General features: G+C 54.2%; 4 protein-coding genes across 4 annotated transcripts; 1 reads left to right on the top strand and 3 right to left on the bottom strand.

Moving 5' to 3' along the window:
• Nucleotides 1-583: 583 nt before the first annotated feature.
• B0I36DRAFT_242796 (ATP dependent RNA helicase) lies at nucleotides 584-5,429 on the top strand (the record flags this gene model as incomplete). Its single annotated transcript, XM_046149936.1, has 7 exons — nucleotides 584-1,328; nucleotides 1,419-2,142; nucleotides 2,192-2,762; nucleotides 2,818-2,915; nucleotides 2,982-4,985; nucleotides 5,052-5,127; nucleotides 5,217-5,429. 7 exons carry the CDS (start codon nucleotides 584-586, stop codon nucleotides 5,427-5,429), a joined length of 4,431 nt encoding a protein of 1,476 aa, XP_046012472.1.
• Nucleotides 5,430-5,731: 302 nt separating this feature from the next.
• B0I36DRAFT_322460 (uncharacterized protein) lies at nucleotides 5,732-9,453 on the bottom strand. The gene has a single exon (XM_046153852.1). It carries the CDS (start codon nucleotides 9,083-9,085, stop codon nucleotides 5,873-5,875), a length of 3,213 nt encoding a protein of 1,070 aa, XP_046012471.1. The 5' UTR covers nucleotides 9,086-9,453; the 3' UTR covers nucleotides 5,732-5,872.
• A 2,236-nt stretch (nucleotides 9,454-11,689) lies between these two features.
• Nucleotides 11,690-13,253, bottom strand: B0I36DRAFT_348976 (chaperonin 10-like protein; the record flags this gene model as incomplete). The annotated part of the gene is made up of 4 exons (XM_046156747.1): nucleotides 11,690-11,753; nucleotides 11,825-12,638; nucleotides 12,718-12,880; nucleotides 12,936-13,253. The coding sequence occupies 4 exons, from the start codon at nucleotides 13,251-13,253 to the stop codon at nucleotides 11,690-11,692; spliced, it is 1,359 nt and encodes a 452-aa protein (XP_046012470.1).
• A 741-nt stretch (nucleotides 13,254-13,994) lies between these two features.
• Nucleotides 13,995-16,362, bottom strand: B0I36DRAFT_322454 (major facilitator superfamily domain-containing protein). Its single transcript, XM_046153851.1, has 4 exons — nucleotides 15,842-16,362; nucleotides 15,501-15,733; nucleotides 15,323-15,390; nucleotides 13,995-15,258 (listed from the first exon to the last, which is right to left on the bottom strand). The coding sequence occupies exons 1-4, from the start codon at nucleotides 16,155-16,157 to the stop codon at nucleotides 14,271-14,273; spliced, it is 1,605 nt and encodes a 534-aa protein (XP_046012469.1). The 5' UTR covers nucleotides 16,158-16,362; the 3' UTR covers nucleotides 13,995-14,270.
• Nucleotides 16,363-16,625: the final 263 nt, after the last annotated feature.

The raw sequence follows: 16,625 nt of genomic DNA, 5'->3' as shown, positions 1-16,625 counted from the left end.
ACGGCAGGTCCAGGCTCAGCCGGCAGTGCCTGGATGCGCCCGATGCCCACTGCACCGAACCAGGCCCGCCCGGGCTCGGCGCGGAGCACCCCTTGTTCTCGATCCCCCCCCTACGTCAGAGTGCCCCTCCATGCCAAAAAGTCCCTGGTGCATGTTTGCAGCATCGAGTTTCCAATTCTGCAGCTGCCACTACGAAACCTCCAGAGCTGTCACAACAGCCAGGCCCACGTCGGCCTCCGTCGCAAATCCAGCAAGACCCAGTCGCTCCTCGAGGCATCCGTAGCTTTATGCATGGGTTGTCTTGTCTCCCGGCGCTTTCACTTCGAAACGCAAGCTCCCAACACACCTTAGCTCGGCAGTTTCCATCTACATACGACTTTTGAAGGTAAGCCCTCGAGTCGCTGTATTCATTTCTTCCCCACCCCCATGAATGCATCATTTGTGATAGCACAAGCGTCAGGTGGCCCTGATCGCGAGCTGACTTTGGCTCTTCTTCAAGCAAACCACTGTTTCACGGCGACGACAAACTTGCACACGTGGTCTGTCCATTGCCTCTGTGTAAGCTCGGCTCAGAGGCTTCGACATGGGTGGTGCGAAGAAAAAGAAGACAAAACCCGCGGCGAATCCTGCCAGGGGTTTTGCCACGACTTCAGTAGCCTCAAAACCGGTCACTCGCGTGGAGAAACCCGAAGACGATCCCATTGCCACGACGAAGGCTAAAGCGGAGACAGCCGTCCCTTCGACGTCTACGACATCAGTACCTGGATCCGTCACTCAACCGCTGGCGGGCGCGCACGACACCGCTGCCTTGTCGCCCGAGGACTTTGAGAAACAACTCGAGGAATCAGAGTTGCAGATTCTAGTGGAAAAACATGCGCAAAAAGTGCGGCGGGATGCACAACGTCAGAAGAGCAGGCTAGAGACAGACCGTAGGCTTCTGCGCAGCCAGGCAGAGCCTCTCAATGTCAGGAAATGGCTATCCCAGGAACTCATGGACCACATCCTGGAACTCATACAAGGCGAGAGCCGCTTTTCAGCCTCAGCTCCAGCATCGACGGAAACCTCCGCAACTAACAAGCTCCCATCAGAGGAGGATCTCACCATGAGATTATGGACTTTGCAAGAAACACTTATGGGCACCATATTCAGCGAAGATCGAGTCAAATCGGCGCTTCTCCATGTGCTCGATATCGCGACTTCGATCTCTGCAAACCCGAAGGACAGCATTTGGGGGTTGGAGGAAGCCCTTGACTGGCTTGCTCGAGAGTGTAGTGGGGATGAGCTGCACACTTATGAATACAAGGCAAGAAGTGCAAAACCGGGGTCTGGTACGTTATATGAAACAACCCGCGAAGTGTTGCGCATGTCTACCGTGGCAAGTGAGAAAATGGGCTTGTCTCAACTAACAACGTCACAAGAAACGCCACTTGAGAGCCCATTGGTGTCTGGAGCCACTACTCCGATGATTGTTGAGCCAAAGGCTGGGGGCAACAAGGCCAAATCGAAGAAAAGTGTATCATCAAGGAATGTATCACCGAAGAAGACCACGCTTGTATGCCACGAGGACATTGAGCCGGACGATCTCATTCCAGCATACCTTGAAACAAAGGCCAAACTCTTCCAAATTCAGCGCCCGCAGCAGGACAAGGTTAAGTCCGGTACGACTTTGACTACACCTTCTGGACCCGCTTCAGAGCTCGACAATCTGGAAGAGCAGAAACTGCTTGCAAAGCTTGACCGCATTGAACAAGATGTTCTGTTTGACAAAGATCTCGGCGAGCACAAGTGGAGAGCAGACAGGATCACGCTCGAGAAAGAATATGCGGCGTCCAAGAAGAGAGTGTCGGAAGAGACCTCAAAGGATCAAGAGCAGGAAGCTGCTGACAGTACAGATTCTGACGATGAAATCGCAAGGGAAGCGAAGAAAATGGCTGCCGAGATTCTGGAGCAAGACAACTCGGATGACGACCAAGCCCTGACCGACCTCTTCGCCAGCCTACCAACACAGGAGACTGACGCAAAGACCGGCAAGACCAGGAACGTGGTAAACGGATCAGACGGCGTGAAGGTCTACATTCAAGACTTTGGCAAGTGGGCGGGTCTAAATCCTGGTCAAATTCTGCAAGAAACATGCAGATCAAGGTAGATGCCCATACCTCGCAACCGCAGTGCATTGCTGACACTACCACAGAGACTCAAACTGCACGGTCAGCTATAGTATCGTCTCCGAGACTTCATACGCAACGAAGTCCATGGTAGTCATCTCTTGGTCCAAGCCACAAGAAATTCCCATTTACCAAACCGTGGCTCAGGTAGACAGCTTCTGGCACCCTGGACAATTCGTGTTCACCATGAACTCTATCGCAACCCCCAATAAAAAGGCATCAGAAGCCTATATTGCCACAGTTGCTCTCTTCTCGATATTCAATATGACCAAAGAAGACAAAGTTCATCTCAAATTGCCCCCGGTCTGGCGAGACGTCTGGACCGAGCTCGCCATTGCGCGCAAAGAAGAGATCGATGCGTCGGACAGGTCTACTATAAGAGAGCTTCGAGCCCATGTCAGGAAACGCCAAGACCAAGAAGAGGAGGATGGCGTGCTGTTGTCTGGCGCCTTCAGAGGCCGTGTCACTAATCGGAGTGCGGGTGAGAACAACGATGAATCAAACAATGACAGGTCGAATCGCACAACCGCAAACCCCGCATATTATCAACAAATCTGGCATGAAAAGTCAACGACACCCAAATTTCAAAATATGCTGGTAAGTGACAGCAGGAACAACACTCTGTCTGTACAGAGTTTGCTAAATGGCTTAGCGTTCTCGCATGCAACTGCCTATGTGGCAATTTCGGAAGCAGGTTCTCGATGCCGTTGACGATCACCAGGTGATTATTGTCTGTGGTGAGACTGGATGGTAAGGCTATCACATTGATAACTGGAGCAGGCCTGAGAGCTAGAATGCTGACGTGATTACCTGTAGCGGCAAGAGCACCCAAGTTCCTTCATTTTTGCTGGAGCATCAACTGTCCCTCGGGAGAGAATGCAAGATTTATTGCACAGAACCACGTCGTATATCAGCTATATCACTTGCTCGTCGTGTCAGTGAGGAGCTCGGAGAGAACAAGAATGATCTAGGATCTTCACGTTCACTCATTGGGTACTCTATTCGTCTAGAGGCCAACACTTCCAAAGAGACACGCCTTGTCTACGCCACTACGGGTATCGTTATGAGAATGCTGGAAGGCTCAAACGAACTTCGCGAGATCACGCACCTTGTTCTTGATGAGGTACATGAGCGCTCGATCGACTCAGACTTTCTTCTAATCGTGCTCAAGAAATTGATGCTACGAAGGAAGGACCTCAAGGTGGTCCTGATGTCGGCTACAGTCGATGCCAAGAAGTTCTCCGATTATCTCGGCGGAGCTCCTGTACTCAACGTACCTGGACGTACATTTCCTGTCCAAGTGAAGTATCTTGAGGATGCTGTCGAGCTGACGGGCTACACAATCGACCAACAGCATGGTCAAGAGAGGATGACGGATCTCGACGACGAACCTACCGAGGGTGATAAAGAGCAGGACCAAACATCAACCAGTGACGCTGCAAGGTCTCTCAAGCATTACTCGGCAAGAACTCGCAACACGTTGTCACACATGGATGAGTACACGATCGACTTTGAGCTCATCGTTCAACTTATTGCCCGCGTGGCTACAGACCCGGCGTACAGCGACTACAGCAAGGCGATACTTGTGTTTCTCCCGGGTATTGCAGAGATCAGGAATCTCAATGATTTCCTTTTGGGCAACCCCTTCTTCCAGAAAGGCTGGGAGGTCTATCCCCTGCACTCAACTATCGCGACGGAGGACCAAGAGCGTGCGTTTCTCGTGCCGCCCGCTGGTGTCAGGAAAATTGTCTTGGCGACCAACATCGCCGAGACAGGTATCACAATTCCCGATGTTACCTGTGTTGTTGACACGGGGAAGCATCGCGAGATGCGTTTTGACGAGAAACGTCAACTCTCCCGGCTCCTCGACACGTTCATTTCGCGGGCGAATGCGAAGCAACGCCGAGGACGAGCTGGTCGTGTACAAGAGGGCCTCTGCTTCCACATGTTCACAAAGTATCGCCATGATCAGCTCATGAGTGACCAACAAACACCAGAAATGTTGCGCCTGTCGTTGCAAGATCTAGCCATTCGAGTCAAAATCTGCAAAATCGGCGGCATTGAGGAGACTCTTGGTGAAGCACTCGACGCACCTTCAGCAAAGAATATCCGCCGTGCAATTGATGCGCTCGTGGACGTGCGTGCCCTGTCGGCTGCAGAGGAGCTCACACCTCTTGGTCATCAGCTAGCCCGCCTGCCACTAGATGTGTTCCTTGGCAAGTTGATACTTCAAGGTGCAATTTTCAAGTGTCTCGACATGGCTATCACGGTTGCTGCCATATTGTCTTCCAAATCGCCTTTTGTGGCACCTTTTGGGCAGAGATCGCAAGCTGATCAAGTCAGAAAGTCATTTAAGCGTGGCGACTCGGATCTCTTGACCGTCTATAATGCCTATCTTGCGTGGAAAAAGGTCTGTCAGACGACAACTCACGACTTCCAATATTGCAGGAAGAACTTTCTGTCGCCGCAAACCCTAGCCAACATTGAAGATCTCAAGGGGCAACTGCTTGTCGCGCTCGTGGACTCTGGCTTCCTCCGACTCACGGATGACGAGAGGCGAACACTGAATCGTCTGCGATACTCCAGCCGGCGGCGCCAGTTTTTCGACCTACCACAGCGCGTTAACATCAACAGCGATAATGACCTGATCACCGCTTCGGTTATTGGGTGGAGCTTTTACCCAAAGCTGCTCCTCAGCGAGAACAAGGGCTTCCGCAATATTAGCAACAATCAGAGCATCAGTCTGCACCCGTCTAGTGTCAACAAGGGAAACAGGGAACTCAAGTGGCTTTCTTATTACCACATCATGCAATCCAAGCAGTAAGTCCTTCTGTTACTTACCTGTTTACAGCGCCTCGGGACTAAGGCACTAACTTGTTGCATCAGATTCCTCAATGCCCACGAGACAACTGCTGTAGAGAACTTCGCCATTGCCTTGCTCTGTGGTGATGTTCGTATCGATGTGAGTCATGCTCGTTGCGTTTTCAAACCTCATCCCGCCACGACTTGCGTGAATTTGGCTAACATCGGTCCCCGCCCTCCCCGCCCCAGATGTACGCTGGTGTGATTGTGCTCGATGGCAACCGCGCCCGCTTCAGTGTTCCAGACTGGAAATCGATGCTCGTCATCAAGGCCCTGCGTGCACGTCTTCGCGAATTACTCAACAGGTCGTTCAAGATGCCGGGGAAGCTGCTCACAGCGCAGCAGGAAAAGTGGCTTGATGTATGGCAGACCATCTTCAGCCAGGACTTTGGTAAGGCGTGAAGAAAGCAGAATAGTTGCAAGCTTGGTTCGCAGACACAAAGAGATAGCAGATCCATATATGCACCGATGCTGAACGGTGGACGTTGTCAATCTTGGAGTGGATGTTGGCTGCAAGACGTCGTTGGTGTGCGGCCGTCGAGAAACACAACCGCGAGCCGCAACGTAGATCATATCCGCAAGCTGTAGCTTAGCAGTAGAGATGAGCCCTTGTCGCTGCAGATCATGCAGGGCTACGAGTGTCAAGCATTTCAGAGGCCATCGTGTCAAAATTATCTCCAAATGTCCGCACTTTGGAATGGCAGAACTATCGCTCAAATGCATTCAATTTGAATGATATCTCCCACCTTTGATTTCGGGATCTGGGTATCTGATAAAGTACAATTTGCCAAGGACGAGGCATGGCTCATCAAAGGTTCTCTATTAAGTATGTCGTCCTTCCTGACTCAGGCGTTATTTGAGGTGTGGCCGTTAGTCTTGACTTCAACCTGCTTCTCGCTTACGCTGCCAATGAACATGGCCTTGAAGTCCGCGTTGCTCTTCGGCTTGACGTCCCCGGAAGCCGGGCTTGAAGACGATGTTTGCGTCGTCTTCTGTGCCATGGCAAAACCCAGGCCTCGCTTGGGCCCAGGCTTCCCAAACGCTGGTCTGCGTACGTGATGTGCAGGTTGCATGAAGGCTGCCTTCTTGTCGCTGGTAGCAGATGCAGGCTTGGCATTCTCTGGCTGGTTGGAATCAGGCTTGTGTTCCGGCCTCACCTTCAAGAGGTCGCTCACTGTGCCAGTCTGCAGCTTCCTTCCAGGGACAATCTCCAATCCATCAATGGCCAAGCCCGCGCGCCCTGCCGTTGTTGCGTCGGCAAACTCGATAATTGCGCCTTGATGGTCTGGTCTGAGAACCAGCTTCACAATCTCCCCATGTTTCTCTACCAGTGACCGCACTCGGGCATCGTTGACCGTGTCGGGCACATTCATGATGGCCAATGTGCGCTCCTGCAGTTCTCGTGGCGTTGGGTCATGGCCTGCGGACGGCTGGGGTTCTGGCAGGTCTGTAGTGGCTGGACTCGGTGAAGAAGTGGCTTCTACTCGCGTCCGACTCGTGGCGAACGGTTTATAGTTCGTCTCTTTGCTCAGCTCGACCTCCAAAATTTGTTGTCGGAACTTGGTCTTGTCAAGCTGCAGGGCGTTTTTAGCGTCTTGAGCAGACTCATAAACCACAAACACTGTCCCGACACTCCGTCCAGCCATGTTCTTCAGAATACGGACGGTCGATATCTTGCCGTACTTGCCAAACACGGATTTCAGGTCGTCCTCTGTCGCTGCAATCTGCACGTTTTTGACTCTGACCTCCCGACCCTCGGCCACGGCTCCTTCGCGCGCTTTCTTCTGTGTCGGGTCCGAATACTTGCAGAGCAGTGTGAATTTGCCATCAAGCAGCTTTCCATCCAGTCGTGTGGCAGCTTCCGCAGCATGTGGATCGCTGAATGAAACATAACAGAAGCGCCTGTGCGTATTGAACTTGAGTGAGGGCCAACGGATGCTGAATATATCTCCGCAGTCCTTGAATAGCTCACGCATGAATTGCTCGTCAGCAGTTGGGGGATAATTCGTCACGAAAAGTGTCAGGCCGGTTCCCGGCACAACTCTGATCTGTGATTGTTCAAAGTACTTGTTGTCGCGAAGTTGCGCTGACAATGCTTCTTCAGCAGAGCTGAACTCAATCAAGGCACTTGTGCTCTCTGGCCCGTTCTCCTTCTTGGTGCTGATAGTCTTGATGTGTCCATAGTCTCTGAAGTACTTCTTGATGGCAGTCTGGGTTGCATCGGCTGGCAAGTTTCTCACAAGGATTGTGGTGTTCTCACGGTCTCTTTTGAGTTGCAGGGCTTCGTCACTGGCCCGTGCCTTCTTCTGCGCGGCGCCGTGATCACTCGGTGTCGATTCTCGTTTCCGTTTGGCGCTGGCTGGAGAGTCTTGCATGGGGGTATCCTGGGACTCGGCCGCATCCGCATAAGGCTGTTGTTGGTCATGTTGCTGCTGCGCGGCCTCTACTTGTGCTGCATAAGCGGCTGCTGCCTCCGCGCTCTCACGTTCTCGGCGCTTGGCCACACCCTTACGAGCCTTATAGACTCGGTCAAGGGCGTGTTGAAGAGTCTCTGGCTGCTCGTAGTCGTTACAATGCTGCAAATAGACCTCCATGACTCTTTCTGGCCAGTCTATTGTTCTCCGCTCAACAGCACGGCGTAAGATGTCAGTCGCCAAGCCGGGTACTCTCATTGGCATGGTTCCTCCTGCTGGTGTCCCTGGGGTCGGGCTTCGTGGCTTGGGGATGGACGAGTAGACAACCATTTCCCAGAGGTAATAGTTGAGCCAGAAGTCATAGCTATCGGCAAGTAATGGTTTCTGAGACATTCGCTCCCAGGTGGCCCGAGCCGCATCCACGTCGCCTTTGACCTCGGTGAGGAACTGCGTAAGAATTCGCTCGAGTCGATAGTTGGGGTCACCCTTGTACTCGTCTTTGTACAGGCGTTCCCCCCAAAGCTGCACATCCTCCAAGGCGGCAAGAAGGCCCACCTCTGCAATGTCAGCAGAGTCTTCATGTGCACTAGGATTCATCGCAGTCCGCTTCAAATAGCCGCACCAGGCAGCATACATGTCGAGGACTCCTGTCATGCCATTTTTGTCCAGGGCTTTGGTATTGGTGGCAGCATGCTTGATGGACTCGACCTGTTGGAAGGAAAGCCCGGCACGCTCCGCGGCTAGGATGTAACGCGACCACAAAAGACCAGACCATGGACAGTGCGCAGTAGCTCTTTGAAGTACGTCCAGGACATTGGGTAACGTGAGCTGAGCCTGTATGACGTTTGCGCGACCCGGCAGGGTAGAGATGTACACTGAACAATTGGTCCAGATGTCGTCATCGAAAGCGAAGATGCCCGTCAGCGCCCTGCCGTATAGCCCGAAACAAAGGTCGACTGCGAGACGGACGTTCTTGGTCTTCTTGATTTGAACCATTTCCCAGTCTAGATACTCGCGCAGAACGGCCTTGTGGGTTTCTTCGTCATCCGTGCGGATTGCGCTCAGAATCTTAAGCTCGTAAGGCTCCCTCAACTCATACGCAGCTTTCGCCTCCTTCGCACTGGCTGTCACCTGTTGGAATTCGCTCTCGTAGGCAGCATTGTTGTAGGTGCTGAGAAAGCTGGAAAACATCTGCGAGGTCTCGTCCCAAGTTGCATGTGGGATCTGAAGGCGGTCGCGGAACAAGTGGGTGATGCGACGGATGCCGACGGGGTTGCGTGACCGGGCGAGCTGGTCCATCTCGATGGAGATCCAGCGATTCCAGAACTCATGGCTATCATTCATCCTGTATTTGATCGCATCGTACCCATCGCTCCACAGGCTCAGAGCAGAGTTGAAAGGGAAGAGCTCGCGACCAAGAGCCTGTTCCTCGGCTGACCAGGTGGAGCTCGGGTTCTGGCACTCGGTAAACAATGACCAAAAATACTTGCAGTACGCGAGCCATATCCTCAAGCTGCTGGGTAAGGCGAGCGTGGCCGTCTTGTAGAGTTCGGTGACCTTGACACGGCCATCGAGATCGAAGGCGCGACGGGTTTCCTCCTCGATGTAAGCAAGCCAGCTCTCGTCTCCTATGGGATTTGCCATTGTGGGCGAATTTTGACACGAACGCGGGTGATAGGAGATGCGGCCATGCGAGTTAGCACTTCGGTTCAGTCGTTGAGGCGTGACCAGGTGGTGAGAATGGCGGGATCGAGTGGGCGCAGTGGCGACGGCGGGCGTGCTCTGCTCGTGTGTTGTCTTGTCTTGCTGCGCTGCACCACCAAACCGTCGCGGTGCAAAAACGAGCCGGTGCGGGAGGGATGGGGGCGATGTCGCGTCGAGATCGAGAGCCGTCAGCGTTGGCGCCAAATGAGTGTGCAGATGAGCAATCTGTACGGTGCTTGGTGAACCCGGAGCGAGTGGGTTTGCGCGGCGGCACCAGCAGCAGCAGCGACGACAATAATGTTGACAAGAGCGTAAGGAGGCAGATGCCGGGAGCGCAGAGACTGAAGGGCTAGTGGAGCAACGGGAAGGCAGCCTTGCAGGCAGCCGAAGCGAGCTTAGACCAGGGAAGCTTCGCGGAGAGAGCAGTCAAGCCGGGCTCCCTGAATCTGGGCCCTAGGATCAGCGCTATGTGGTTCACTAATCCTCGCCGAGCCTTAGCGCCCCGGTCCCCGTGGTGACACGCTGAGGAAGGCACTCCAGTACCCTGGCACCGTCGCAACAGACACCAAGATGGCACCGCTGCACAGGCACCTGTGCGTGTCGATCGCTCTTTCGCCGCAGCCGTTCCCAACAGTTCGTGCCGAGATCTGAGTCAGTTGGCCATGTCCGTCCGGCTCGGCGCAATATTGCAGTGCGCAGCGACACGGGCAGCAGTTGTCCAGCGCGGCTCATGTCACTTGGCCGAGGGTCTTGGCCACGCGGAGGGAGCAGCCTGTGCCCTGCATTTCTGATGGTCTAGGCCGGCCCGCATGCGCCATGTCGTCATCTGTCTGGCCGCTTGAACACCCGTTGGAGCGCCTGCCAGCCACGCCCGCAAACCCTCGCCAGCACTGTAGCTTTAGTACTACAAAAGCCCCGTCCAACCATCGCGTCGTTTTCGTGTTCTCGTCTGATTGCCCTGGACAGGCCTGCCCTTGTGTCGGCTCCCGCTCCGACGCCAATCACGGCAGCCCGGACTGCTTGTCATCCACCAGCCCTCTCTCCACAATGGCCTGATGCTACTGTGCAGCTTCGTCCCCTGCTGCCGACCCGTGTTCGCTTCCTTCGCGCAAGGCTCACCTGTCAAGCTCACATTGTGGCTGATACGTGGCTCCATGCTCCATGGATGACATGGGCGCGTGCGCGCGAGAGCCGACACCCAACACTGGACTGGCTTGCGTCGCAGTTATACGGTTGCGAGTTCGTACCAACCCTGTCGTGGATTGTCTCGTGCGAATGGCCTAAGGAATGGATTGGGTGATCTCGCCTGCAACTTTGTCATACCTCCGCCCAATTTCCGCCAAGACGGTACTGTTGTGTGTCTTACCTATCAAATTGGTAGCCCGGCTATTGCGGAGGCCGTCCTTCAAAGGGCTTGATTAGCGTCAAGATGGCGGCATGCAGGTGTGGACATCATTTGCGCTCCCGGAAACTTAGAGCTGTGCTGTGCAAGTATGGAGTACTCCCTGGAATTTGTCCGTCAAGCCACTCAGCCGCACGCGGCGGAAGAATAGTCCGAAGCGCGAGTCGAATTCGACTCACCCACCCACGGCCAGGCTAACGGCAGACTAGAATGTCCCAGTGTGTCTGTTGCACAGCGAGCTGTCATACGTAAAAACTTGGGAGTTGGCACAGTTGGCGTCTCCAGGCGTTACATCATGTTCCTGATGGATCCAGGGTCCTGGTAAGCCCCTGGTTTCTGCAGCACCATCTCTCCAAGGGGCACCGCTGACCCGTCGAGGGGTGGCACTTTCTCGATGCCACTGTGGCAGGCATCCGAGCTCCGTTCACTGAGACATGGTCGGGGGGTGGGCTCGGTCTCGTATCAGCCTTGCGTTTTGCCGACTTTGAAGAACTCATTTCCCAGAGCAGCCACGTTCCCTTTCAGCGACACCTGGCAGTCTTTCCCAATTGTCAGCAGTATCTCTAGAGAATTGGCATTCCACTGTAATCCACATAGGATGGTTGTTAAATCATAACTTAACAGAAATTGCCATGATTGATCTACTGAGTATACAATATGGTAGGATAAAGCCCAGGCTCGCCATGCTTGCGACGATTATTGATCGTCGTATTCTGGCACCGAAGGAAAGCGTTAATATCACCTTGAGGCATACCTAAAGTGCTCCTCAACACTTGGAGCTGCTGCACATATGTCAGCGTCAAAATGACTTCTTTGTCAGGGCGCAGATGGGAGAATTGTCTGGTAAACGTTTTGTTCTTGAGGTCAGGTGAAAAAGCACAAACTGCGGCTATATTTACTGGCATGGAGAGGGCGTAAATGTGCGCAAAGTCCTGTGATGTTCAAGACGTCAAATGTCTATATCCGGATCGGGAGAGCCACCCATACATTCATTAACCATTTCCCCAGCGCCAGTCCCATCAATTGATGCCACATTTCGCTGGCTTACTCTTACATTCAACCACATGGCTGATCCGCGCCGCCTAGTTCCCATCCTTAGGCTGCAAAGATTACAGCAGTGGTGGCTGAGTCATAGCAGCCGCTCAGTAGCGCTTCAATGACGGGCTTCCAGCACAAGCAGGTGCTGAGAACTTGGTCTCAACAAATCTGTATGGATGTATTTGTGTGTCAGTTTGACTGCACGAAACTTCTCTCCAGGATGGTCTGCGGGCACGTACACTTTCTGCATGGCTTCCTCGCGCTTCTCGAACATGTAGTAGATCTTGTCGAGATCCTCGAGTCGTACACGGTGCGTAACCATGTCTAGCGGCTCGATCTCGCCTTTCTGGATCATGGCAAGAAGCTCCTCCCAATACTTGTGTACGGGGGCCTGCCCATTGCCAATGAGACGGATGCCGCGCTCCATGAGCGAGCCGATATTGATTGTGTTGGTGTAACCGAGATAAATGCCAGTAATACCACAACGGCCAAAGTTTCGACAGCCTTCAATCATCTCGTTGATAATCTCGCTCGTGTCCTGCTCAATACCAAGCTGCATCTGGATCCAGTGGAACCAACCCTTGGCGTACTCTCCGGCAGCACACTCAAGACAGACATCGGGGCCACGGCCGCCGCAAAGCTCCTTGAGGCGAGACACGACCGTAGGCTTGTTGGTGACGCCAAAGGACAGCTGTTTATAGTCAATGAGCTCGAGCTTGCCTTTGTGCTCGGCAGGCCAATGCTCCTTAATATAGGACAAGCGTGGCTCCGTATCGATGCAGATTACTTTGGAAGCGCCGGCCTTGAGAGCGAAGATGGCGGCGAATTGGCCAATAGGGCCCAGACCCCAGATGGCGACCTGGTCATCGGGATACACAGCTGTGTCGTGGACACAGTTGTAAGCGGTGGCCAGCACATCACTTAGGTACAGCGCCTTTTCGTCGGGAACATCGTCGGGAATCTCAAGGAGGTTGACATCGCCGATCGGAACACGGACGTATTCGGCCTGGCCACCCTGTGTGCCGGAAGTGATGTGGCCATATCCAAACATGCCTGTGGAACAGAAGTCAGACTGAAATACCTTGTGCGCAAGTAAGCTCGAGGCAGGCTGCGCCACGGGGAGATTCCTTACCTGCTGTTTGTCCGCCATACATGCTCTTCATGATCTGGTTGGAATTGGTCTTCTCGCATTGCGACGACAGCTTGTTCTTGCAGAAGAAGCAATCACCACAGGCGAACTGGAAGGACGCAACGTAGCGCTTGCCCTTCTGGACCTTTTTGACTTCGGAGCCGAGCTGCAAATACGTCAGCAAGCGTGCCTCTGCTGAGCCGTGCGAAAGTGAGGACTACCTCGTGGGCGACACCGCAGAACTCATGGCCCAGAACGTCATGCTTGGCCATCTCGGGAACGACGCCGTGGAGGAGGTGGAGGTCAGAGCCACAGACGGTGCTGCCAGTGACCTTGAGGATGACGTCTTTGGGCTCGAGGATCTTGGGCTGCGGCACGTCGTGTATCTCGACCTTGTTCTTGCCCATCCAGCACAGAGCCTTCATGGTGTCACTTTTGCCTGTATCACCACTAGGGACGGAAACGTCCTGGGCCGTGATGGCGCTGTCGTCATGGCCAATGACCTTCTCTGCCACATAGGCGGCTTGCGATGTAGCCATTCTGGTGTCGCTGGTGGTTGTGCTTGTGCTTGCGTGAGGAGTTGCTGTGACTGGCGGGTCTGTTTTCGGACTTCCCCTTCTGTAGCATAGCTTTCAAAAAGTCGATGCTACATTTTGGGTTTTATATGGCAGCATGGGGTGAGCTCGCATGGCATCGGCAGCTAGTGGCCCATCTGCCGGCAGCAAGCACGTTCCTCAGAACCCCCGCACGGGACCATGATGGATGATGATGACTATGATGCATGAGAGGCGCAAATGCCGTGGATTGAGAAGCAGTATTGGGGCGGTCACGTCAGTGATGGGGATGCGGTTGGAATTAGAGGTGGCTATAGGCTGGAATAACCTGCTGAAGGGGGAAAAGCTCCGGAAGGGGTAGGGATTCCCAGGTGCGTGGTGCTTGCTGACAACGGACAACAAACGCCCATGATCGAGCCAAGACGTCATGACTTTGTGCCATCTCGGCACATTTCAGCAGATTGCTGGGGTAGACCCCCACTTTCGGAGGCTTTGTAGACATGAGGAGCTGAGAAGAGAGAGGTCCATCGTTCCGGGCTCAGACTCTACTCATGCATGGCCAGGCTCCCTCCTGCTTCAGCATCTGGCAACGTGCCTTTGAGTCGATGTCGGGCGTTACGCACCTGGCAACTAAGGACTCGAATATCTGCACCCGGCGGATCCAAATGTTAGCGCTCGACGTAGCCTATCGCCAGTGAGCAAAGTGAGTGGGGCCCTTCCCAATACGGCAATCTTCTCGATTCACTCTCTGCCCGAGTATGTTCTTTTTTTCCCAGCAACAAATGCGCAATTTCTCACAAGACAGGGATGGCAAGATCGCGATAATTGAGGGTGGGCAATTGACCTTTGTCCTCGACGATTCCAGCGGATCTGGTCGATGGCAACGGACCCTTATTACCAAGTAATTAGGAACATCTGCATCTCGATCTGTCACGGCTACGTAAGATCCAGCAATCCCCAGCAGCTCCTCCCTGCCTGCCTTCGAGCAGGGGTGTCCTCATCTTATGATCGCTGCTGCTTCTCCGATGCGTCGCTCGCTTCGCCTGATGTAAGAGCCTCCTCGGCAGCAGTGGTCTCATCTTTTTGAAGCGATTGCGGCGGGTCCCGCCGAATGCTCCAACCACCCGTCCAGCCAAACCAGCCCGTCTCCCTGGGGCCTCTGGAGATTGCTACGAGAAGTGCAAATCCTAGAAAGGCAATGTTACACCCGCCACTCCATGTCCAGCCTCCCTCCGCGTAGAGCCTGTTGCCGACAGCTGTGCCTGTCAGCTGACCCGCAAAGCTGAAAACCATGTACGCTGTGTTGATGCGGTTGCGCGCCTTGGGGTCGAGCGAGTACACATTGGCGCGGTTCGCCGTGTGCGCAAAAATGGCACCCGAGTCCATAAAGACGCCCTGGATGATTGGACCGGCAATCGTGAATTTGCCAATACACGTTCCGATGATGATGCCTGCCAGATCGACGAGGAGGCCGAGCACGACGGAAAAGAGTAGGATAAATCTATCCGTAATCAACGTGGACCAGATTGGCGCCACGACGATGACGACAACCCCCATCAGCGCGAACAAGCCGATCTCCAGAGATGAGAAGCTGTACGGCGGCGACGAGAGCAAGAAGGTCAGTGTGGTCCAAAACGACGTGAATGCTGCGGACATGGCGAAGCCGATCAGGCAGGCTTGCAGCAGAAGCGGCTCCGTGACAATGATGACGACAATGCCCCAGATGCCTTTGAAGTAGTTGAGACCTTTGTTCTTGGCCGGGTAGTCGGGCAGCGTCAAGAAGAGGATGCCCAGCGTCAGGTACTGCGCTCCGAGCGCAAGCCAGTATATGTTTCTCCAGTCCGTGAAGTTCGACACAATACCAGCCAAGATACGTGCTATCAACATCCCCAGCGAGAGGCCAGACACTACAATCGAGAGAGAGGCTGCTCGCTTCTCTGGCGGCGCGAGGTCGCCAACTAGCGGAAGCATCAGCTGTGGCGTAACAGTGCTGGAGAATGTGTCAGCCTCTTGCAGCCAGTCCTGGTAGCAGATGTGCATGTTTGCAAGCCTACCCTACGCCGCAGATAAACGACAAAGCCAGGAACACATTGAAGTCGCGTGTCAAACACAACCCAATCCACTAAATGGTCGAAATCAGCGTTAGTGGCGTCCATGACAAGTCGCGGTATCTATGCTAGAGCGTTGATCCAAAGAACAACAGGCGACAAGAGTCCACTAGATGACACTTACGACGGTCGCAGTCGCTGCAATCAAGAGCAGAATAAGAGGGCGCCTCGGGACCATGTCTGCCACTGGGCATAAGAATGCCAACCCGACGGCATACCCAGCCTGGGTAAGAGCTGCAACGTTTGACGCGCGTTCATTGTCGACACCAAACTCGATTGCGATGAGATTCAGGATCGGCTGCGGGTAGTAAAGATTGGCGACAGTGAATGTGGTGGCCTGGAGAAGACGTGTCAGTCCTGATTTTCCCGGGATGACGGGCTTGGCTGTCGGGGGGGGGGGGGGGGGGGGGTGTAAAGAGTCGGGCACTTACAAAGGCAAGAAGAACATTCATGGAGTTTGTGAACCGTGGGGGTTCTCCGGGTCATAGCGACAGTGCTTTGGCATCCAATTGAGGATCGTCAGAGTTCGCTGCCAAAGGCTCGCTTGGGCGGACGTTGCGTTGTGGCCGTCATCCGGGATCGGTGGTGCCGTGCGGTTTGCCGCGGCTGCTCCGCTGTGCCGTGCCAAGCCCTTGGGATTTTCGGCGCTGAACGCCGTCCTAGATGAGGATGTTCTGGTTTCCACATCTTGTGGTGCAGATGCCTCACTTAATTCAGGCTCAGTTGCGCATCCTGGTGGAACATGATCGTGGCCCTTCCTGGACTCCGTACTTGCGGCCATTTTGGGGTGGCGGCAAAAGTTTGAGCCTCGAGGAATTTGCAAGCGCGACAGTGGGACGGCAAGCTCGTGTTATGAAAGTATTATCTTGTGTAGCATCGGCAACCAAGATCAGGCGGGCCTCATCGTAAGTCTTACGCTCTCACTGTCGTTAGGGTGCCAGTGAAGGAGGAAAGTGCGAGACCTGAATGTGGTCCAAGAAACACTCTGACGGTGATGCATCACGACAGAGAGAGGCAAGACTTCCACCTTGACCAACCTGGGGCTCCGCAGGTCGGCATGGGGATTAGTCAGTCATCGAGGATGGGAAAACCGGCCGCTCTAATTAAGCAGCTCCTGCTGGGGAGCTTCCTAAATGGGAGACGCAAGGGTTGTCAAGCACAGGCAGGACGAGTGGGTTGGACGAGTGGGTTTGTCGGGGGAGACCGCCTCGGGGGCCGATGGGGAAGTGCAAGATCCGCGCTATTCCCT

This window comes from Microdochium trichocladiopsis, assembly GCF_020744255.1.
Source record: "Microdochium trichocladiopsis strain MPI-CAGE-CH-0230 chromosome Unknown B0I36scaffold_5, whole genome shotgun sequence".
NCBI lineage: Eukaryota > Fungi > Ascomycota > Sordariomycetes > Xylariales > Microdochiaceae > Microdochium > Microdochium trichocladiopsis.
This window is presented reverse-complemented; position numbering and strand designations above follow the sequence as displayed.